Source organism: Schistosoma haematobium, chromosome 3 (genome assembly GCF_000699445.3).
Source record: "Schistosoma haematobium chromosome 3, whole genome shotgun sequence".
NCBI classification, from domain to species: Eukaryota; Metazoa; Platyhelminthes; class Trematoda; order Strigeidida; family Schistosomatidae; genus Schistosoma; species Schistosoma haematobium.
The window spans coordinates 34,812,971-34,838,874 of record NC_067198.1 but is presented as its reverse complement, the minus strand read 5'-3'; the positions used below and the strand labels follow the sequence as shown (position 1 = coordinate 34,838,874).

General features: G+C 37.1%; 1 protein-coding gene across 1 annotated transcript in view; it reads right to left on the bottom strand.

Moving 5' to 3' along the window:
- The window catches only part of MS3_00005618 (uncharacterized protein), a 42,834-nt gene extending 22,693 nt beyond the window's left edge, over nt 1–20,141 (bottom strand). The window contains exons 1-3 of the mRNA XM_051213715.1: nt 19,918–20,141; nt 18,399–18,574; nt 3,611–3,748 (exon numbers count right to left, since the gene is read on the bottom strand). Coding sequence (XP_051069715.1) covers nt 3,611–3,748; nt 18,399–18,554 — 294 coding nt within the window. The 5' untranslated portion in view covers nt 18,555–18,574; nt 19,918–20,141. The remainder of the gene's footprint in view (nt 1–3,610; nt 3,749–18,398; nt 18,575–19,917) is intronic.
- Between the last annotated feature and the right edge of the window lie 5,763 nt (nt 20,142–25,904).

The following is a 25,904-nucleotide window of genomic DNA, read 5'->3' as shown; positions in this document are numbered from 1 at the left end:
AGAATGTACATTATTCAGATGTCGATTCCTGAACTGTTAACTCCTAACTGATGACCATTCAATATTTATCATTAGGATCGATTAACAAATAAGAAACTGAAACTTTTTAAAATACTTTGTGCTGAGAATTCTATATTGTACCAAAAATATAATATTGAATAAAGCCACTAATAATAATAATAAAATCTACTATTTTCAACATACAATACATATACTAATTCATTCAAGCTGAATGTTTATATACAGATTCTAATATTTTATCTAATGTAAAATAATAAGTTAAAATATTAAAAACATGTATCGTGAAAAAATCGTTATCGTTACAAACAATAGTTTGCTTAGCCATCCATTACTCTTATTTTTGTTTTGTATAGCAAAGTACATCATTTTTCTTTTATGAACAACAAACTAGGGTCATGCGGAATAATAAAAGTAAACAGTATTATTGATCATTAATTATTATTATTATTTCTATTATTGTTAGTACTATTATCATGAATTCACTGAATTGTTTGTAATATTTCAATGTTATTATAACCATACAAAACGATATTATTATACCTATTCATAGTATAAACAAATATTTCTGCAGGTATACTATTCTAATGATAGAAAAACATTTAATAGAAATTAGGAATTGTTATTCAATATCATTTATAACAGAATTTAAAGTTCACAACTATAACTCTTATTATTAATTAAGAAATGATCTTGATAATAAGGCTATATATATATATATATATATATATATATATATATATATATGTTACAAGAATTTCATATTGTTTAAATGATTTCTTCTACTCAGACTTATTCTTTCAGATGAATATGACACTAATATTATATATAGGAAATGATTCTAAACGTTTAATATCATAATGATTAGTTGGAATATCATTTACCGAATAGTTATTTTTGTATGTTTGAATAATTCATATAACACAGCATGTAACAATCAAACCTGACGGAGAAGATTTGGAAGATTTAAAAACCTTTACATATTTGGGCAACATCATTGATGAACACGGTGGATCTGATGCAGATGTGAAGGCGCGTATCGGCAGAGCAAGACCAACATATTTACAACTGAAGAACACCTCAAACTCAAAACAACTGTCTGTCAACCAACACCAAGGTCAGAATTTTCAATACAAATATCAAGACAGTTCTACTCTATGGGGTGGAAACCTGGAGAACTACGAAAGCTATCATCTAGAAGATACAAGTGTTTAGTAACAACTGTCTACGCAAAATACTTCGGATCCGTTGGTCAGACACTATTAGCAACAACCTAATGTGGGAGAGAACACACTAGATCCCACTGGAGGAAGAAATCAGGAAGAATTGCTGGAAGTGGATAGGACGCACATTGAGGAACGCACTCAACTGCGTCACAAGACAAGCACTCACTCGGAATCCTCAAGGCCAAAGGAAAAGAGGAGGACCAAAGAACACATTACGTCGAGAAATGGAAATAGACATGAGAAAAATGAACAAGAATTGAATGGAACTAGAAAAGAAGGCTCAGGACAGAGTGGGTTGGAGAATGCTGGTCGGCGGCCTATGCTCCATTGGGAGTAACAGGTGTAAGTAAGTATTTTTGTATGTGTTTTTTCGAAATTTTTCCATCCCATCTTGAAGATTTTTTTTCATTCCAGTAATTATTAGTTATTAATTTTTGAAAAGTGATATCAAATGTAAATATTCCTCCAGTGATCACTTTTTCTACAAATTATGAACGTAAATAACATACAAATTACTAGCTATATTGTTCTAAATGTCACAAATACTGATAACGTGTTTTTGAGTATGTTGTATCTGATAGCATTCCAATCACTTGAAGCGTTAAAGAATGTCATTGGAAATTATGAATGGGAGATATGCTGCTATTTATTATATGGTACATGATTCTCATTTGTATAAGAATCAAAAACTGTACATAATTAACAAATTATTATAGGCAATAAAATGTTTGTTCATAAACACATGAGTACACATTTTCGAAATCAAGTTAACCAATTAGTTGTTTTTATATTTTTCTAAATATACCCAAAAAATCTTCATTAACAGGAGTCAGAAATTACAATAACCATGTAAGAAATGTCAGCCGATTAGTTGTGACTACAAACTCTTATGATTATGATAATGATCAATACATTAAATATTGATAGGGTCAGTAGATCATATTATAACAAACTCAAGAGAAACTAATTTCAAAGTAATATTTATATACGCATCCATGAATAATCTAAGCAGATGTGTTATGTACAACAGGCGATAATGCCATTAGAAGATTTAAAATCCATTTTACAAGTATATATAATCATTTTAACAGTAATCTAAGAAATAGCGTAGGTTACTGACCCCGGTTAGTTTTATCCTTGACCTAGGGTAGAATTATGCGATCTACATGTAATAGTAAAAACAATGCTAAAATCAAAAATTCAAAAAAATCAATACTCAATATACGAGTGGATCATATAATTTAAACAAAACAATACTCAATGATACAGTAACTGCTGCGAAACATTCCAAATCGAAAATAAGGAGAAAAATAAGATAAGAAACTAGTTTTCAACGAATTTATCATTTCAAGTGGCACATTTGTACACATAGATGGTTTTTAAGGACATTACTCGTGCAATTGATTTTAAAGAGATGTCAAATGTACGACAATTCTAAATTTTGTGCTGTGTCTCTTTTATGTATCCCTATCTACATCTAAGAGATATTTTCTGGAAATTCTTAATTTGTCCGAGCTTTTCTATATATTAATAATTTTACAGAACTATTACATTTTTGTTCCGACAAAACATGGAGGAGGTGAGATTCTAAATTTGTCTCTGATTCTACTGTGAGTGTAATCGATATGTAGCAGTTATTGAACTCTTGTAGTACAGCATTTCGTTTGTTATTATCATTACAAATGATGGTGTTATCTATGAGTCTTATGTATAAACAAGATTTAAAGATTACTTGTCAAACTACATTATTTTCTAAGTTGGCCATGAAACAATCTGCTAGAAAACGACTCAGTGGTTACTCTATTTCAATGCCTTAGGTTTGCCCATAAGTTCCATGGTTAACTTTGAAATGCAAGTTGAGTGAAAAGTATGAGTAGTTTCTTTGGATGTTTTGGGATACTTTTTTCAAGGTTACTATCTTCATCATGATCACACGGAAAGCAGATATCCAAATATAGCATTCTCTTTATGAATACATTAATGTTGGTTTTTGAATAAGTGATTTCGCGAGAATTAGGGGCTACGTCCACTGATTTGATTTCTAATCGTTTGCACGATTTATACCGATTATTAGATAATTGTGTATCATCGCGAGTTCTTCATATCAACTGGAAGAATATCTTTTTTATGTACTTTTAAAATTCATTGCAATTGTAGGCCATCAGGAGTAGGTGGTTGACCACAAGATTTCATCAAAAAATATCCTACAAAATTAGAAGAGCCGATTCAAATGAAATATGCATCAGAAAAGTGTGCGCAGTACAGGCTCTACATGTTTGTCAATTCAAGTCTGATTCCTGTATTAAAAAGCAATATGTTTATAGAGAAAAAGCAAAGTTGGTTCCATTTGTGTACGATTTACTTACCTTACCGAGGCCCCAGTTTTTTGTTGGGGTATTCACTGAGATAAAAATCATTTCGGCTTCATCTATTGCTTTGTCAATATCCGAAGAAAAGTGTAGATTTTTTCCACGGTGTAATTTAACAATCTCGTCTAATCCCGGCTAAATATAATTTTTTGAAAAGAAGAAGCATATCAGATAAAATATGAAACAAAAAAGACAATTTATGAGTAAAAATCAGATTGCATTTAGTTGAGAACCATGATTTTAATAGTAGTTTTGTTGTAGCTTGTGACCCTGTCACGTGACAATATCGTCAATCAAAACGCCGACTTACATTACCTTTACCCCGTGCTAAACCCACTGTGTGTTAATCAGCACGAGTAGCTTAGAGTCAACTCTTAGTCTTTACTGTTCCTCTGTATGGCAACTTCTCGCCCAGCCCAGCCTGTTCAGTTCATAACACAAATATTATCCTCTGCTTTGTGAATCGTATATTTAAGACACACGTGGTTTATACACAAGCAGACCAGACCGCATCACATCATAAAATAAGGAATGATAATTATACAAGATAAATACAAGTCAAAAGTGGCTGTGATTATTGTGCACTGTAACTAATAAATTGCGAATAAATTAAGAATGGTTAACCATATAACAGTAGAGAATAGGTCAAACGAAGGGTGATGAAATATATATATGAGTTATTGTATTTCACTATAACTACCAACGACTACAATGAAGACATTAATGATTAATTCTACGATAGGCTGCAGTCAGTCGTCGAGAAGTGTTAAACAAAGGGCTTGACCATTCTGATGAGAGACCTAAATGCCAGGGTTGGAATGGAAAACATCGGATATGAAGAAATCATGGGACGATATAGGCTAGTACAATGAAACGAAAACGGTGGGATAAGGAACAAGTACCAACAGACTGGAAAGAAGGACATCTGATCAAGATATCAAAGAAAGGCGATCTCAGCAACTGTGAGAACTGCAGAGGCACCACTCTTCTCTCAATACCAAGAAAAGTCTTCAACAGGGAATTGTTAAACACCATGAAGGACTCCGTAAACGTCCAACTTCGAGACCAGCAGGCTGGATTCCGTTAAGGATCGATCGTGTACAGACCGAATCGCAACTATACGGATCATTGTGGAACAATCAATTGAATGGAATTCATCAATCTACATCAACTTCATTGGCTACGAGGAAGCATTTGATAGCGTGGAAAGGACAACACTATGGAAGCTTCTTCGACACTATGGCGTGTCTGAGAAGATAGTCAATATCATACGGAATTCCTATGATGAATTTAACTGCAAAATCGTGCATGGAAGACAGCTGACATACTCGTTCGAAATAAAGATCGGTGTCAGGTAAAATTGCTTACGCTCACCCTTTCTTGTTCTCCTGGTGATCGACTGGATCCTGAAGATGTCAAAATCTGGGGGGGGGGAAGCACAGGATACAGTGGATAGCTAGGATGCAGTTGGACGACCTGGGGTTCGCAGATGGTCTGACTCTGCTATCGCACACGCAACAACAAATGCAGGAGGAGACGGCCAGTGTAACAGCAGTACGTCTCAACATACACAAAGGGAAAATAAAGATTCTCCGATACAACGCAGCATGTAACAATCAAATCACACATGACGGAGAAAATTTGGAAGATTTAAAAACCTTTACATATTTGGGCAACATCATTGATGAACACGGTGGATCTGATGCAGATGTGAAGGCGCGTATCGGCAGAGCAAGACCAACATATTTACAACTGAAGAACACCTCAAACTCAAAACAACTGTCTGTCAACCAACACCAAGGTCAGAATTTTCAATACAAATATCAAGACAGTTCTACTCTATGGGGTGGAAACCTGGAGAACTACGAAAGCTATCATCTAGAAGATACAAGTGTTTAGTAACAACTGTCTACGCAAAATACTTCGGATCCGTTGGTCAGACACTATTAGCAACAACCTAATGTGGGAGAGAACACACTAGATCCCACTGGAGGAAGAAATCAGGAAGAATTGCTGGAAGTGGATAGGACGCACATTGAGGAACGCACTCAACTGCGTCACAAGACAAGCACTCACTCGGAATCCTCAAGGCCAAAGGAAAAGAGGAGGACCAAAGAACACATTACGTCGAGAAATGGAAATAGACATGAGAAAAATGAACAAGAATTGAATGGAACTAGAAAAGAAGGCTCAGGACAGAGTGGGTTGGAGAATGCTGGTCGGCGGCCTATGCTCCATTGGGAGTAACAGGCGTAAGTAAGTCTTATCTGAACGTCATCATATACCTGAGAAGTTTTCGCCTGTTCACAAAGGTCCCAATTTATCGTTCGGGGAGTTTCATGCACAAAATATGTAATAATAACCCATAAATAATTCCTAGCAGCTACCGTTTATTTATTGGTCGTTCAGATATAACAGGTCTAATTCGATTTTAAATTTTTTATAACAGTTCCAGATTGAATATTGACTAATAGCTTAAACAACATCATATTTCGATAAGAGAAATATTTTAAGAAATCATACAAAAACTTGTGTTATAATTGAATAACTTGAAAAATGATTTTTTTTTTCGTGAAAATTTATGTCCAGTGTAAAATTGAAATAAGAAAAATTGCAATTTGAGCTATCGTATTTACAATCAAATGGAGACAGGTTAACAATACAACTTTACTATTGTTGTCTAACTGATCCCAGTTAATGCTAAGTGGGTACTTTAAAACTATCCCAACTTACCACATAATCAACTGGCATTCAAAATTACTGGATGAATACCAGGTTGGAGATTAATTATCCTAACATCTAGTGATAAGTTATACGTTTGAAGTCGCCCATGATAAAAGTGATAACATTCGATTACCATTGACTAGAATTAGAAATATATAGATCACTAGATTCTGACTAAGTGACTTAGATGTATTGTACTCATTGTGAAAATCTAAAACCCAAATTTTAATATTAGTGGATGCATATTACTGAGATGTTTAAAACAAACACGAAGAAACTAAATACTTGGTAGTCTCAACTTTCAAGATTATTCAGCTGCTGTCAATTTATCCATATAAAATAATTTTCAATATATACCACTTTATTTACAGTTATCGTATGATATTATGAAAAAGATTAATGGAAAAGACTCTTAACCCAAATAATGTTTTTAACATGCGAATAATGAATCCAATGATTAAAAACAAAGAAGTTTAAAGTACAAAATAATAATAATAATACTTATTATTACTATAGGGTCAATATTTAATATCTACATTTTTCTACTTTGACCAAAAAAATCTTTCAAGTAATCGGATGATAATCAGTTGCAGTCTGTTCAGAGATAGTAGTAATCGTATAATCAAAGTAAAAGAAATTATTCTATCGGGTAAACTATACGTGCTCATACTGATTAAATTGCCCCAAAAATACAAATTTGCCGTTTAACGCTTGGACTGAAAAACAACGAATTTGAAAAGTAATAGATCTAGCTTTCTCAAAGGATTTTAGACGAAAATAGGTGAACAGATAATAAAAGCTACAAAGGCTTACATAACTGGTTTGTCATTTTTTAGGTCACAAAGTAAAGGACATCATTAATTTCCGATATTATTTTGTGAATGTGCTGATTTGTGAAATAATGGAATCTTTAAGATTCTAAACCTAATATTCATAAATAATAACAGGTGTTTATTTTCATATGATGGTCAGACTACCCTCAGACAATATCAACTCGATAATGTATTCGTTTAGATTAAAGTCACTTTGAAAAAAAAATGCCAGCAAAAGTTATTTGATGTTAGTCTTCATTTAGAAAGGCCATCAACTGAAGAAACATTAAACACTAGAGAGCACTGGGAAGCTGTTTCAGCCACAGCATAGATTGAATCCTAAACTATATGTTTCATAACAAACACCAGTATAGAACGAAACAATTATCCACTGTCCCCAAGTTTTTAGTAGCTTTCCACCCGGTCTAACAATTTATGGTGTAAATTAACTGTAAAACGAATAATCGACGCAAATCAGCAAACTAACGGAAAATTATTTAGCAATTAAATGTTCTTGGACGTGTTCTACGAATGTCGTCCCAGAGAATTCCACGCCGTGCATTATTTGCCGACGCTGGGACTGGTGGGAAAAAGCGGAGAGATGGTCAGTGTATAACATGGTGTCGTGGTATGAAAGGAAGCAGCAAAGGACTGGCTTGTGTTGGTCCTTCACGACTTCCTGGCCGGGGTCCGAGAGATGGTGCAACACAGTGGCTACAGACGTTATCAGATATGGCTCAGAATAGAAGCCAGTGGCGATCCTGCTGTAACCTTCTTTTACTTTCTGCATAAAAAGTGGTTGAAACTTCCTTAACTGAAAGATTTCTTCTGGTTGTATCTTTCCGTTTCCCTTATTGTCATTATTACACTACCACACACTAGTCTGTGATCGTTATTGTTCTCTTCTTCTTTCTTTCTTATACGCACCTTGCACTGTTTTTCTCTTCCCATTCTCAATGTTATTGTGTGGCACATATATATCTGGTGCCCCCTCTTAACAATATTTGTGTTCAAATAAAAATAATAATAAAGGTGACCAAGACAAGCGAACTTTCCAATCAATATAAACAAAAAAAGAACTCAAATGTACATAAATAGATAGATGGTTAGCAGTGAAACTTAGGAAGAGTCTCACTCTTTTTGGGACTTGTGAGGTAAATTAACCTCGAGACTTGAACCTAGAGCCCTTCGCCTCAAAAACCAGCACATTAATGAATCCAGATAGCCATTCATTTGACGAGTCCCAAATAGGACGAAACGCATCACGGATCCTACTGCTAGCCATATTCCATTTACTCTTAGGAAAATTTGTATCATGATGCCTATATTGAGGTAATCCGCATAAGACACGCATATGCCAACCGAGGCTGGTCAAATTGTAGCCAATATACCAACGGGATAATCCAAATTAATAAAGAACAAATTACAAGAATTCGAACTCTAAGTTAAATGTTTTGGATGAACAACCTAATAGTCTCGTAATTATCAATAAATCAGACTTGATTGTAAGCACTCAGCAAGTATGTCATGCAAGAATATGAAAATAAGGGTAATTCGTTGCACATCAATGATTTCACAACCAAGGCAAGAATATATTGATTTAAAAGTGTATTTTAAAGATTGTGCTATTGTAAATTGAGAGCGAATAAACTTGATTAAGTAGCAGTTTTATAGTATTTTCTGATATCTACTGGTTAATTAAATTTTCAATTAAAACAAACATCATTCTTAAAATAAATCATAAATGTACAAAGGTTTTGTTTTCTTTATTAACTTATTGGATTCTCAGCTAATGAATAATCACACTATGGTGACTTATTTCACTAGACTGATACATTTACAATTTAACTAATTTTTAAACATTTAGAATAAATTGTGATTTTATTTCCGGTGGTAGGTTATCGAGCATATATTCTCTTGGTGAAAGATTTCTTACTCTAATCATAAGCAAGCCGGACAAAGGAGGGGGGCTAGTTCTTATGAACAAAGCTGATTACATTAATAAAATGAACGTGATTTTGAATGATCCGACAAAATTTCAGAAACTCAACGACGTTAAGGACTTAAATATGAAGGCAGAAAAATTGCTGACTATCTCACTGAAGGAATTAAAAAATAAAGGTATTCTTACTCCTGACTTACATGACTCACTCAAGCCTAATGGATCGAACACACCGCGACTATATGGTTTACCTAAAGTTCACAAGACAGGTCTTCCTATTCGCCCAGTTTTAGATATGTATAATTCGCCTTATCATAAAACTGTAAAGTGGCTAGTTCGTATCCTAAACCCCTTACACAAATTAGTCGTCAATAGAAGCGTGAAAGACGTCTTCAATTTCATATCTAAAGTGGAACATATAAATTTAAATGGGAAACGAATGATATCTTTAGATGTTGCTTCCCTGTTCACCAATGTACCGTTAACAGAGACTATCGATTTTGTGTGCCAACAACTGCAGGAAAAACAAATCAATATTGGAATTCCTGGGGTTAGTCTTAAAGAATTACTTTTAAAATGCACAATGAATGTCCATTTTGTCTTCAATAACACATATTATAGACAAATTGATGGTATAGCGATGGGTTCGCCACTAGGTCCCATCCTTGCGGATTTTTTTCTGGCGAAACTAGAAAACGGACCTCTCAAGGAGGTTATCAATAAACTGGATTTCTACTGTCGTTACGTTGATGACACCTTCATCATTGCCGATCAGAACCTTAGAAAAGAACAACTACTGGAACTATTTAATAACAAACATCCTGCTATTAAATTTACATGTGAGGAGGAAATAGATAACAAACTAAATTTTCTGGACGTTTTGTTAAGTAGAAAAGAAGATGGTTCTATCAGCAGGGGTGTGTATAGAAAAAGTTCTTCGCCAAGCCAATACACACATTTTTTAAGCTTTGTGCCTCTTCATTATAAGAGAAACTTAGTCAAATGCCTTGCAAATAGAGCTCTTAAGATATGCTCAGTCGACACTATTGATAGAGAATTACAACACATTCATAATATTTTGATTGAATTAGGATATCCACTGAGTTTCCTGAAGAAACACTTGCGCGTAAAAAACAGGAAAATAGTGACCCTGACGGCTAATAAGAAACCGCTTTTCTTGAAACTGCAATTCAATGGTGATTTGGCTAGCGATGTATTACGGGATAGATTGACTAGATCAGTAAAGAGAACGTTTAATGCTGCCAACCTCTGCCTATCGTATTCGACCCGATCGATGGTGATTCCGCAATTGAAGGATAAGTTACCTGGTTATGCCACTTCTATGTGTATCTACGAATTCAGCTGCTCCTGTGGAGAAAGCTATATCGGGGGCACTACCAGGCAACTGAACCAACGAGTTAGTGAACACCTCCCTTCGTGGTTAGGAAAAGGCTACGTCAAAACAGTACGCAGCTCGGTTCTATCACACTTGATCGATAGCGGTCATATAGTGGACAGAAACAAGTCGTTCAAAGTTATTTATCGGATTCCCACTAGTTTTCCTTATGGTGTTCGATCTCGTCTCTTACACATAGCAGAAGCTATAGGAATCCGAGCCAACAAGCCAAGTCTTTGTGCCCAGAAGAAATTTGTAACTCCCTTATTTCTCCCTTGGCCTTAAGTAATAAATGAATGTATTTATTTATTTATTCTCTTCGTTTATTATTTTTCTTCACACCGTCCTACCACTTTATTATCTCTCAACTATACGTTTCATGGTCCAATTATCTGAACATTTCTTATTACGTCATCTTATAATTTTATAATTGTTATCTCAGTTTCTATATTTTTCTAATCCTTGACCTATTTCAGATTATGTAACATTGATTTGAACCTTTATTATTATTGCTTATCAAAAACTAATGCACCTGTTGTCACACCATCAATTTGTACTTTTCACATTCTACTTATTATGTAATTTTTTCCATTGTTATCATTGACTTATAAACTACCTTGATTGGTTTAATAATTTCGTATATGCATATAAATATTACTGTATATTAGAGTAAAGCCTGATGAGGATCTAATCGAAAACAATATTGTTCGCTTATATATGTTGTTCTAAATTTACAATATGGGAATATTTCAAATTTTGAAGTCACGTGGGGATCCGATTGCATTTAAGGTGCTCAATGAGTTCCTAAAGTTTAATGCTCGTCTCACTGAAGCGAAAACATCGTTGGAATTTATTAATGATTGTATGCGGAATGATAGATATCCTAAAATATATTGGAAATGTTTACGCCGGAACAAAGTTTATCCGAATGCCAGAACCCTTAAACGGCATGCACTTAACCAAACGGATTCATTAAAATTACACATAAACAATTTAGAATAAACTCTTGATTGGAAGTTATTCAGAAACTATTGAGTTTTAAATACCTTTTACTTACATAACGAGTTATTTTTTCACTATAATACACATGAACTATGAGTCAGAGTCTTCTGACCACTCTAAGCAACAATGCTAGCATGTTCGGCATGCGATTCTCCCCTTCGAAATGAAAAATGTTGCTTCAGGATTGGGTTACATCGACACCCGAACTAGTGATAGGGAGTAAAGTAGTTGAGTGTGTCGACCGCTTCACTTATCTTGGAAGTCTCATCAGCCTTTGTGGTCTGGTGTGTGACGAAATTTCAGCACGGATATAGAAGGCTCGACTAGCTTTTGCCAACTTGCATCATTTATGGCGTAGGCAAGATATCCGTCTATCAACCAAAGGACGTGTTTACTGCGCAGCAGTTCGTTCCGTTCTACTTTATAGCAGTGAAACATGGCCGGTAAGAGTAGAGGATATTCGTAGGTTATTAGTCTTCGAAACATTGCTCGTATATCCTGGGACCATCGAGTAAGTAACGCAGTTGTTAGGAAACGAGTACTAGGTCAGGATGGCAAATCAATTGATGAAGTAGTGAGACTTCATCAGTTGAGATGGCTGGGACATGTGTTACGTATGCCCAACGACCGATTGCCTCGACGTGCTATGTTCAGTGGTATGGGAGTAGGTTGGAAGAAAGCTAGGGGCGGCCAGACCAAAACATGGCACAAGTCCATGAAGTCACTGACAAGCGGACTGAGTCATCTTGGTAGGTGTAGACTACCTGGTTGGGGAGGGCGAGATGATAGCAACCGATGGTTAGAGACTGTTATAAATCCCTTTTCTTACGGTTATGACCCAGCTATTCCTATTGCTTAGTATTCTCGGACACCGATTCACTCGACAAGTCCCCAAATCAGAACACGGTTGAACAGGAAAGAGATTATATTCCAAATAACAAGGTTAGATGGAAGTAAGAAGCAAGTCAGAAGAAAGTAGGAAGCACAATAGAGAAATCGTCAGTATATTTATAGTTTTTACATGAGAAGATTCTAGAGTATTCTCCAACTATCGACTAGTGCTGATTGGATAAGAATTAGCCAATCACAGTGCACCAAAGCAATCATGCATTGAGCATGTTTTAATCCAGCCTATGTCCCGCTAACACCTCCCCTTTGAGCAGATTCGTAGGATCTGGTGCTAGGGTCCAACTGCAACTGAGTGACTGGCTTGTGCTTTCGATTAGTTCATCGTCTAGGCAATGAAGAATTATCACTTTTTCCTTGCACAGAGACTGACATGTCTGTTCCCGGCGTTTTGATTTTTCTTAAAAAAAAGTATGCATAACTCTTAATTCTCCAACATTCTCCTCCTCCGCGAAACAATGTCGGATCCTTATATCTCCAAGTTACAAATAATAGGACTTTATTTAAACGACGTTTCTCGCATTGACTGTCGGATCCACTAGAAACGACTAGATGATAATGAACGACCTTTGATTTGAGGTCAGAGTTTAATTCTTCTGAAGCATTACTTTCAAATCCATTAGGAATTTCATCAGTGGATAATGGATCATTACGGAAATCATCATGTAACAAAATTAAATTAGACTTTTGACCATAATTTGACTCAGCTGATATATTTTCCTGAATTTTATAAGAAATTTCATCAAAATAACATGCATTGTTCTGAGAACCCATGTCTGATACATTGTCATTAGAAATCGGATAAGCTGATTCAATATAAGTTTCTGTCTCACAATGATTTTGAGTAACATTCGGTATAATTGGGTTCGTTGTGTCACTACAGTTATTTTCTGAATACGAGTCCCCATAGCTTTCTTGGCTAATATCACGTGGACCATAAATTTGTTCTAGCTGAAAGTTATTTTCAGAGCTAGACAGGACCAGTAGTGCTTCATTCAATTCTGCACTCCGGGCTTCATCTACAGGGTCTGGCTCTTGATAATCTCGTATTGCCACAACTTTATGAGCATTCAGCACAGGATTTTCTTGCTGTGAGCCGGAAACGTTACAAATATTACGTTGTGATTCAGGTATAAAGGGATTTGAACCCTCCACTAGATATGCTTCTGAAATGTCTGTTACTGCATCATAAACAGATTTCTTATTTTCTGGTCGAGTGAAAAGTGTGCTCAATAGTTGTTGTTGCAAGGCTAACAACTTCTGCTGGTGCTGTAATATTAACCGCAACTGTTCTAAAGAAATCGCCATTTTTCTTTAGTTTTTCCCCGTCGCCACTGTTATAAATCCCTTTTCTTACGGTTATGACCCAGCTATTCCTATTGCTTAGTATTCTCGGACACCGATTCACTCGACAAGTCCCCAAATCAGAACACGGTTGAACAGGAAAGAGATTATATTCCAAATAACAAGGTTAGATGCAAGTAAGAAGCAAGTCAGAAGAAAGTAGGAAGCACAATAGAGAAATCGTCAGTATATTTATAGTTTTTACATGAGAAGATTCTAGAGTATTCTCCAACTATCGACTAGTGCTGATTGGATAAGAATTAGCCAATCAGAGTGCACCAAAGCAATCATGCATTGAGCATGTTTTAATCCAGCCTATGTCCCGCTAACACCTCCCCTTTGAGCAGATTCGTAGGATCTGGTGCTAGGGTCCAACTGCAACTGAGTGACTGGCTTGTGCTATCGATTAGTCCATCGTCTAGGCAATGAAGAATTATCAGTTTTTCCTTGCACTGAGACTGACATGTCTGTTCCCGGCGTTTTGATTTTTCTTAAAAAAAAGTATGCATAACTCTTAATTCTCCAACATTCTCCTCCTCCGCGAAACAATGTCGGATCCTTATATCTCCAAGTTACAAATAATAGGACTTTATTTAAACGACGTTTCTCGCATTGACTGTCGGATCCACTAGAAACGACTAGATGATAATGAACGACCTTTGATTTGAGGTCAGAGTTTAATTCTTCTGAAGCATTACTTTCAAATCCATTAGGAATTTCATCAGTGGATAATGGATCATTACGGAAATCATCTAACAAAATTAAATTAGACTTTTGACCATAATTTGACTCAGCTGATATATTTTCCTGATTTTTATGAGAAATTTCATCAAAATAACATGCATTGTTCTGAGAACCCATGTCTGATACATTGTCATTAGAAATCGGATAAGCTGATTCAATATAAGTTTCTGTCTCACAATGATTTTGAGTAACATTCGGTATAATTGGGTTCGTTGTGTCACTGCAGTTATTTTCTGAATACGAGTCCCCATAGCTTTCTTGGCTAATATCACGTGGACCATAAATTTGTTCTAGCTGAAAGTTATTTTCAGAGCTAGACAGGACCAGTAGTGCTTCATTCAATTCTGGACTCCGGGCTTCATCTACAGGGTCTGGCTCTTGATAATCTCGTATTGCCACAACTTTATGAGCATTCAGCACAGGATTTTCTTGCTGTGAGCCGGAAACGTTACAAATATTACGTTCTGATTCAGGTATAAAGGGATTTGAACCCTCCACTAGATATGCTTCTGAAATGTCTGTTACTGCATCATAAACAGATTTCTTATTTTCTGGTCGAGTGAAAAGTGTGCTCAATAGTTGTTGTTGCAAGGCTAACAACTTCTGCTGGTGCTGTAATATTAACCGCAACTGTTCTAAAGAAATCGCCATTTTTCTTTAGTTTTTCCCCGTCGCCACTGTTATAAATCCCTTTTCTTACGGTTATGACCCAGCTATTCCTATTGCTTAGTATTCTCGGACACCGATTCACTCGACAAGTCCCCAAATCAGAACACGGTTGAACAGGAAAGAGATTATATTCCAAATAACAAGGTTAGATGGAAGTAAGAAGCAAGTCAGAAGAAAGTAGGAAGCACAATAGAGAAATCGTCAGTATATTTATAGTTTTTACATGAGAAGATTCTAGAGTATTCTCCAACTATCGACTAGTGCTGATTGGATAAGAATTAGCCAATCAGAGTGCACCAAAGCAATCATGCATTGAGCATGTTTTAATCCAGCCTATGTCCCGCTAACAGAGACCCTGAATGACATGGCTCAAAATTGTTTGCAATGGTACTCTTTGTGTTCTCCCGAATTCGAATCTTCTGAATTTGTCATGTCCCTTTTTCCTCTTTCCTAATTTATTTCATTGTATTATATTCCTTGAATAACATCTTCAAACCCTAATCCTTCCAATTACTGACTATACTCTTACTACCTCTACCACTACGGGATTTGAATCGACAACTGCATCTCTGTGCTAATATGGTATGGCAACTCGAACTGATGTACGTGCGTACGACGTTCTATATTGTTACTGACTGACTGACTATGAAATTTAAATATACTTAACAAGGTATTGGACTTATATGAAAAATCTCTGGAGCTATCCATGGATCAATCAATAAACAATATTATTTACTCATTGACATAAGATGATGTACGAAGCTGGATTGGTTTAATTTGTCGCACCTTGCATTGGCACGCCAGGCAATCAACTAGATGAGAACCATACGATGGGAGATAATACAAACTGACATAAATCTAAGACCGACAATTACGCTTTGAAAGAAGCAAACGAAAAGTTAAGATATTTAGAAGTTAATTAGTGCAAATAAACTACTTTGATTGAGTCTAGACAGTGTAACCTGTTTCTAATTAATGACTGCGAGTATCGCGTGGCCGTCAACCAAGAAAGTCGCACATCCTGGTGTGGATCAGACCAACAGTTAGTAACTTTCCAGTTAGTACAATGTCCGAAATAAAAGTATCATTTACTCAGTGGTAATTAAAAAATGTGTAAGTGATAAGCGTTCCCGACACAACGATCAGTGACGACAAAGATATAACAATCAGCATTCAAACGACAAAACATAAAAGATATATATAAATGTATATCAAAGTGGCAGAAATTATGGCACAAGAACTATAACAATCGACTGCATGCCAACCCCGACAGTTAGTACCTTGACGTGGTGGTTCAGTTTGCCAATCATGACGAACCAGTCGGGCTATATTGGCTGGAACAATCGTTCCTCAAGGTCCTACCATCCCAGACAGTTTGGTTGAAGAGCGGTCAGACCAAGAGAAACAAACCCAAGGTTCGAGGATGAAGTCGTACTGTTGACTGCACAGTGTGATGGCAGTAAGGTGTTTCCTTCAGACATCCAGCATAACAGCAACACTACCTTCCCACAAAAAAGTGTGGGGTTAGACATGCATTCCTTGCCTTATCCGACGGATTCCCGTCTCCGGCGGTAAGGTCTCAAGAAGTACGGAGCTAACACGAAAATTACTCACAAAAAGGTCGTGTGTGACCGGCCTCAAGCAGTTGTCCCTTGGGAATTGCGATCACACTCTCAGGTCACTACAGCCACCTCTAACCCAATTTCCATTTTAGGTACCTCTAGAAGAACCCTTCCACAGTATGGGCAATCGGGAGTCGAAAGCCTCCCTCAAACCTCTAACAGCACTCGAGACCACTGGTACATTGATATTGTTTATTTTTTATTGTTTTGACGCCGAAAGTTACCTAAAAGCGTAGTAATATCCCCCAAAATCCAACTGTATTAGTTTACATATAATTTTCGACTTTTTTAAATATTTTTTGTATTTGACGTCGTCTAAAATGGTGACCCCCTGCACCAAACCAACAATGGACTCAAATAGAACATACTGCCATCAGTGATCGTTGGAGAAGCTTGACAGAAGACGACCACCCTTTCGGGAACACATGTTCAGACCCCAATCATGTTCTAAAACGAGTACGCATTTGCTTGCGCCTTACTGGACGCAGGAAAACCACATTAAGAAGACGCATTAGAGTTGAACTTGGTGGCGAGAAAGCCTAAAGTAGATTCCAGAAACAACTAAGGTCACACTTAGGCACTTCTGAAAACGAGACTGACCCAGATGTTCCATAGAAAGATATAAAAACAGCTGTGCAAACAACAGTGACATCTATTAGTGATTTAAACCAAAGGGTTACAAAAAAACCAATGGATTTCTTACGTCACCTATGGCGAAGGCGAGATATCCGTCTATCAATAAATGGACGAGTATACTGCGCGGCAGTCCGTTCTGTTTCATTTTACGGCAGCGAAACATGGCCATTAAGCGTAGAAGATACTCGCAAGCTACTAGAATTTGACCACAGATGCCCTAGAAATATTGCTGGCATCTGATGGGATCACCAGATAAGTAATAGTGAGGTTAGTGAATGGTGGTAAATCAGTTGATGAGGTTGTGAATCTTCATCGACTGAGATGGTTGATCCACGTGTTACGCATGCCTGAACACCGATTACCACGACGAGCAATGCTGACTAGTATTGGCGACGGTTGGAAGCAAACCAAAACGTGGCATCAGTACTTGAAGTCACTAACTTCTGGCCTGAGCCGTATTAGTAGATGCAGACTGCTTAGTTTGGATCCGCGCGACTATCATAACCAATGGTCGGAGACTCTTTGTGACATGGCTCAGAATCAATCACAATGGCGTATGTGTATACACTTTTTGTCTTCCATTAAAACGTGGGGTTAAAATTGCTTTATACCTTTCTTTCTATGAAACAATGCTCTTTCTTCCTGTATATACTTATATGCAGTCTTTCTTTTATATATTACTACCATTGAAGTAACCACTTATACTGATTTAGTTTTCATCTTGTTGTGCTAATGAGATGTAACAACTTGGACCGATACATATATGTGCCTGGTCCTACGTTGTAGCTGACTGACTGTATGCCAACAGCATTGGTATTTTAGAGCTACAATCTCAAAGATAATTGCTGTATTCAAGCTAGTGATTATAAAATAAAACAGAAAGACTTGTTCACTGGCAGATGTCTATTTTGTAATGATGCTTACTATATTTATGCACCTAAATGTAACGAGATTTGAGCTATGTCAAACTATAGGTACGAAATATTACCTCATATATTGGCAGAGTATCTGAGTTCCACATCTTGATTTGTTCATCACAAGTATCAACAACAGTAACTTGAATCTCCGGACAGTAATGAGCTATAATTGAAAGTGTTGAACCTCCAACATAACCTGCACCAAGACAGCACACTTTTGACAGCATAATGTCCGGAATACAAACAACTGAAATGAATAAATTAGGAATAACTGATATTTAGTGGTAAAATAATTAGTCTCGTTTTTCTTGTCACAAGCAGAATATGATCCTATTAAACCTACGTGCAATGTTCTTAACGAGTAATCTGGGAAAATGTTGAACAAGCTTTGCTTCGGGTTATACAAATATTTATTTATGACTATTAGTCAACAATTCTTGACATAAGATATATGTAGTTAAGTAAACTTGAAGGATGGGAAAGACAGTGTAAGCAAAAATCTGTAAAAATATGTTATAACGTCGACTGCTTCCTACGTATGATTCGGAACTGTTTGTACGATGATCAATAGTAGCACTACATTGTCAGTATTTTGTTGTCAATTTCAACTTAACAATGACGCGTTATCTAACAATACCATATCCTCTACTTACGTGCGAAATACGACTAATTTTTATAACAATCCCCTAAATTATATTCACAAAAAGCATCTTGATCTAATATAATACACAGTGATATTCCGTTAAAACAATCCGACTCTTGGTAGCAATGTTTCGAAAGTATCTACAATTACTAATCCAATGAACAATAATTTTCCTAAGGAATGAACTAAATATGAGGTGATATAATGCAATATGTTTATATCCAAGAGCCAGGTAAATCCATTTACTCCACCGCCTTCCATTCCCATCGTTCAGTATTGAAGGATTAATACAAAAAAGCAAAGCATGTATGATTGCAGAAAATTGATCATATAGGATTTTTTTATCTATTAGCTTGTTCATATTAGCATCCCTATCACCTTATACCAGTCCTGAAAAGCAACGCATAAAATGGGTAGATAAAGTGACAAGTTCATGGACCAGAGATTCATTAAGTAAAATTAACCGCTTTCAGGAGCCTAACCACAAAACTGTTGTTAAAAATTGGTGCGCATCCAGACATCACTATAAAACCTAGCGGTTTAAAAGTACCCTATTGCTGAATAATGCTAAAAATAAATATCATAACGGACAGGAAAGGATGGCTATAACACTTTATGACAAGGAACAGGTGGGTAATAACAAACCCGGAACATAACTGTCAGGATAATTCGTCTAAAAAAATTTAATATTTTTGAGCCCTACATTGTTGATTTTTGGGACTGGAAAGCGGTATATTACTTGCTATTTTGCATTAGAATAAACGAGATGTGCCACGAACTAGAAAATTATGTAGATGCATTTACATAGTGAGCACGCTGAGGTGCTTGAAATTACTCACTATTATTGTTAGATTTTAAGTGAGTGTGTTTTGAAACGTTTATCAAGCGAGAAACGTGATGGCGTTTAGAGTTTGGTTATAAAATGAATCGAAACGAAAGTAACTTACAAAACAACCCCTAGACTCGGTGTCTCACAGCTATCACAGTTACTCTTGAAAACTTCGAACCACGCGGTGTCCTCTGGGGTCAAAGACAAACAGAATTTGAACTATTTCAAAGCAATGAGTGTAATAGCAGTTTGTAAGCATGAGTTGCAGGAACATTTACACCCAAACAATAAATATCACCACACTAAAAGATTGAATATACGGCTGAGTTCATAAGAATAAAGATATTTCCGACTTGTTTTCCCACAAGATTGAAGTTTTAATTTTTTAAATAGTGGGTGTAAGTCATTGGTTTATTCAAGACTGCTTGAGTGTCGTTATGAAAATGCCACATGGCTGAGAGTTTTTCGACGGGAACGTTCGCGTCTTTAAGAACTCACGTGTCTTGGAAACAAAAATCTCTCTTCAATCTTCAAGAGTACAGGTTAGAGGTCAATCAACTTTAATTCATCCATTCAGCGTGTAGTGCAGTAATGAACCAATTCCACTCCGAATGTTTCAAAGAAGGTACTAATATTACGTGTTCTGGTAAAGATTTACATTGAATTACTAATCGATGAGAGTAACAGAACTTCAGACGTAAGCTATAAAGTATCTGAATATTTTGAACCAGGCCCCGTTCTTCAGAATAAGATTATAAAGTGAGAAATGATCTTTCTAGAGTGGTCATCACCAAACTGACAGTGATACATATCGCCGTAGCAGTAATCGTCAACAGTAAAAACAAGCTGAGCTAAGCGTGAACGTTAGCTTCAAAAAGATGCCTAGTCATTCAATATATAACAATTTGCTTGAATCATCTTCCAGCCGTGAAAGTTTCAGGCATTTTATACTCTCAGTAAGAACCACGATTTGTTGGACCATCTGTGTAATCAGGGTCACCGTGATTTGGGACTAAAAACATCTGATCAACGTGCCGAGCAATGAAAATGAATAATTTGCTCTAGGTAAAGGCAGGTCATTTAGTAACAGACATCTGTGATTCAGGCAACTGTCAAAGAATATGCGAATCTTCGCTGTCGTCAGTTTAACATTACCTGAAAAGTGAGATGTGCACCATTTATTGGGAACTTTGGATGTTACCATTTCATTTCAGTCTGATTATCTATAACCTCATATTTTTTCTAGATATCGGGACATGCTGAGGATTTCCCTTCCAAAATGCCTTACTCCATAATACCTGTCTACCTGCTTTAGGGCAAAAGCTGTCTCTAAACTTTTCAAATAAACCCTTCAGAAAAGTGGCCAACTACATGATTGCCTAATATTTAATCCATTCGGGCACTCTGACGGCATCTACAAACCACGATTCCTTGGCGAACATGTTCTTTATAACGATACAGATTCTTCTACTGAGCGAATGCACGGGATATCTTGCTGATCAACACAGGGGGTCGTAATTATAAGTAACTATGATAATTAGAGATTTTTAAATTATCGTACTAAATATTCCGAAAAAGTGCAATTTAAGCCAAATAGAACTAGATGAACAAAAATGAACGTATTATATTTTGAATTCGAAATCCGTGGGCTATCAATTACAAAGGAATCATTCGTTCGTACAAGTATCACAGCCACCACAGCTAAAATAGGGGTCCAAATTTCTGTAATCCATTGTACTTCACCTTAGATTCATCGTGTTTGTTCTACTGTGTATTGGATGTAGACTGTATGATCTGGAATACACTCATTAGTATTAGAATTAACAACAGAAATCGCAAGAGACACACTCGGCTCCCGGAATTGTATCTGATCAACAAGTCAGTTATGTGTACTTAAATCATTGATAACTAAAATTCGTATCATAGATTTTCCAACACAGATTTTCCTACAAGAACTAATGTAGCGACTTACTCAGCTGGGTTGATGTTTTATAAGATGTGAATGCGGATGGTTTTAGCAAGACTTGTATTATCAACATCACAGTTGACGCGCTTCATGAAGCTTGCGTAGAGACGTGCAACTAATATTCGAGGGGAAATATATTCAACAACCTTGTCATCATTTGTAATATATATACCGTTGCCGGCAGAAAAGCTGGCGGAATCACAAAAAAGTCTTCTTATTGTTATTGAATATAACATCTGATAAAGGCATAGTGCCGGACAAAGAAGGCTATCAGGTCTGTGTGTGCGACCAAGTAGATATTTACAATTCAGATTACTTTCTATACCTGAAGTATGGGTATCATGTTCGAGACGTTTATTTTCAGGGTTTGTGGTTTCTTTTGCTTCCTTCGTAATCAGAAGAGAATCGAGTGTTGTTAAACATACTTGTGATGGTTTGCAAGGTTCGAATATATCGACGTTAAGTGTATGGTCAGTTATATAAATGTTATTACTAGTTTACCCATTATCCGTCGCACAGGTACTGTAGCTGGGTGTTGCAATGACAAAGATTTGGACTGCTTTATCCCATTCGTCATCAGCACAACTACTAAAAGTTAGATCTAAGTCAGCATTATTAGGAGGATAGACACTATCTACATCAGGACTAATTTCTTCTGTGTTTTGAACTTTATGAGACTCAGGAAACTTTATGAGCGATGGGATGTATGTAAAAGGTAGATGTCTTCTCAGAATCAGACTTAATTTTACAACCATCGGGGTCATGATGCGTTTGGGAGTTTGACGCAGGTGGTCTGTAACTGTCTCTTCTTGCTTTTCGCTGGCATGGTGTTCTATCTAGAAGAACCTTAATATCCTTGAAAATCTGAACAAGATCGGTGAGTGCATACCAAGGTGGCTTCTTTTTAATTGTGTGCACACACATGGTACATTTGTCATATTGCCGGCTCTAAGCAAACTAGATTTCATATTTTTCAGGACACATGTGTCTGGTATATTAAACTGAATTTCTAGATTGTCATATTTTTTCAAATAACTCTGAAGCAACACTATCTAGGAAACTATTTATGTCATTCATTTGGTCTTGAGTCTCCGTGAGGTTGGCATGGATTGAGAATGTCCATGTCAACTTGCAACTTTTTTACACCATCCATATGGTTGCACGTGTGATTATCAAAATTGTTTACCAATAAAGTCTTCAACATGCCTGGAATGGAGACAACTGCTGTAAGTTTGTCTGCTCACGGATGAACGGAGTAGCTTGTCTCTTTGAAACTGTTTAAAACCGTGTCGACGGTAGAGTTAGATTAGGTCGTTTTCCTACGTCTGGCTAGACGCCTAGAAGCAGGGGCCTTCATCTTCTTCTGTGTCATGATAAAAAAGTGATAAATAGCGGATGGATTGAACAAAATGTCGGATATAGAAATGGGTGAAAAAATCAATGGCGAGAGCCCAAGATAGTTTAGAAACCAAAACCTATGTTTAAAACAAGAGTTTCAACGAAAATTTCGACTCCTCGTAAACTGCATCGTTCTTTTCCAGTCGTCTTGGAAAAGAAAAAAGTAAGTGTAAGTGCATGTCGAAATACACTCGTATGTGCGTAAAAACACAATGTCGGCGAAAAAATGGGAAACATACTCAAGCACACATAATAGCGTTAAAAAATGTTTTTTTTGTTTTGTTTATTTTAAATAAAAAAATATGAATATATAAGCATATTAAAATTCTTTTTTTAAAAAAAATTATATATCGTAAAAAGAAAGATCGAGATAATATAAAATGTCGAGTAGTGCTTTACGTGCAGTAGTCGTTTAAATGTTCTGGAAATCTTACTCTTCTTCCAGAACGCGTCGTTTTAGGTTTATTTTCAGATACATTCGGAGTATCATCGCTAGTGTTGGTTGTCGGTTGAGGAATTATGAGTGGAGTCGTGTCGTTCGACTGTAACGAAGGAAAATCGACGTGAATAGGATTCCCTTCTAAATACGCTGCTTTGAGGCGATCGATGCTGATGCTATCGTTGGTTCCGTTCTTATCGACTATATAGTACTTAGATTCACGTTGAAGAACTTTGAAAGGTCCTTCGTATGCTGATTCGAATGGTCGTCGATGCAAGTCTCGACGAACGAAAACGTGTGTACTATATCGTAAGTCAGGTTACACGAAAACATCAGTTGATTGTGGTCGAGTGGAAGCAGGTTTAACTGAACGCATTGCGTTTGCAAGCCTGTTCGTGTAGGAGGTTAGATCCATGTTCACTGAAGAGGACGAAGGATCCACGAATTCCATTGGAAGTCGAAGTGTCGTTCCATAAACGAGTTGAGCCGCAGTGTATCCAATGTCCGCTTTTACTGCATTGCGGATACCTAGTAAGACGAGTGGAAGAGCGTCGGTCCACTGTGAAACGTTTTCAGCTGATAGTGAAGCTTTTAATTGTCGGTGAAAGCGTTCTACCAACCCGTTTGCTTGTGGGTGGTAGGCGGTCGTTCGGAAGCGAGTGATTCCTAGAAGTGTGGTCAGACGACGGAAAAGTTCAGACTCAAACTGACGTCCGCGGTCTGTGGTGATGGTTGAAGGGCAACCGAAGTTTGCTACCCATCGTTCGACGAAGGTGCGGGCCACTGTTTCAGGAGTGATGTTCTTAATAGGTACTGCTTCTGGCCATCGAGTGAAACGGTCTACGCAGGTTAAGAGATAAGAGTATCCATTTGAATCTGGTAAAGGTCCTACCAAATCCAGATGAACATGGTCGAAACGAGCATCGGGAGTTTTAAACGAGCCTAAGGGACATTTATTGTGTCTGATAACCTTGGATTTTTGGCAGCTTACACAGGAGCGTGCCCACTCCCTCACGTCTTTGTTCATGCCAGGCCAGCAAAACCGTTCTGCTATAAGGTTGATGGTTGCACGAACACCTGGATGAGAAAGTTTGTGCAATGTATTGAAGACGTTGGGTCGATAATGTTTCGGCACGATTGGGCGATCCCTACCTGTAGATGTGTCACACAGTAAGGTTTCCTTACCTGTTCCCATCTGTTTGATGCGTAGTTTAAGGGTTGTGGACGATAACTCGTGCCGAAGATCACTGTCTTCTTTTTGAAGCTCGGCGAGTTTAAGAAGGTCGATTCCTTGGAAACTGTTCAAGGAAGTTATGCGAGATAAGGCGTCTGCAACTACATTGTTTGCTCCAGAGATGTGTTGAATGTCCGAAGTAAACTGCGAAATGTAGTCGAGTTGTCGAAACTCACGGGAAGAGTACTTGTCAGAAGGAGAGCTTAACGAAAAAGTGAGCGGTTTATGATCCGTGAAAGGAGTGAATTCACGACCTTCGATATAGTGTTGAAAATGTCGTACAGCACAATACATAGCTAGGAGTTCCCTACCGAATGTGCTGTACCTCGATTCGGTGTCTAGCAACCTTCTAGAGAAAAATGCCAAGGATTGCCAGGAGTTGTCAACCCATTGTTGCAAGACGCCACCGATTGCCGAGTCCGATGCGTCTACTGCGATACTAATGGGTGCTTCGGTGTCCTGATGTGCGAGCATTGTTGCTTTAGCGATAAGTTCCTTAACTGTGGAGAATGCTTTTCGTGCGGTGTCGTCCAAATTAATGGATTTCGCATTTCCACGAAGTTGGTCGGTCAGAGGTTTCATAAGTAATGCGCATTTCGGTATGAAACGTCTACAGAAACTTACGAGGCCGTTAAACGTGCGTAATTGCTTGACGGTGGTCGGTTCTGGATAATCCAGAATGGCCGCCACTTTGGTTCTAAGGAGTCGGACACCTTGAGCATCGATAGTGTGTCCCAGAAAGTCTAATGAGTCGGTCCCGAATTGGCATTTCTGAACGTTTACAGTTATGCCATGTTTTTGTAATCGTTCGAAAACAAGATCCAGATGCTTGAGATGTGTTTCTCTGTCCGGACTTGCGATTAGACAGTCATCAACATACGCGTGTACGAAGTTGAGACCTCGAAAAACGTCGTCTATGAATCTTTGGAATGTTTGAGCAGCATTCCTTAGACCGAAAGGCATTCGCAAAAATTCATAGAGTCCGAAGGGAGTTATGAGAGCCGTTTTCGGTATGTCGTCAGTAGCCATAGGGATTTGGTTATACGCTTTAACCAAGTCAATTTTCGA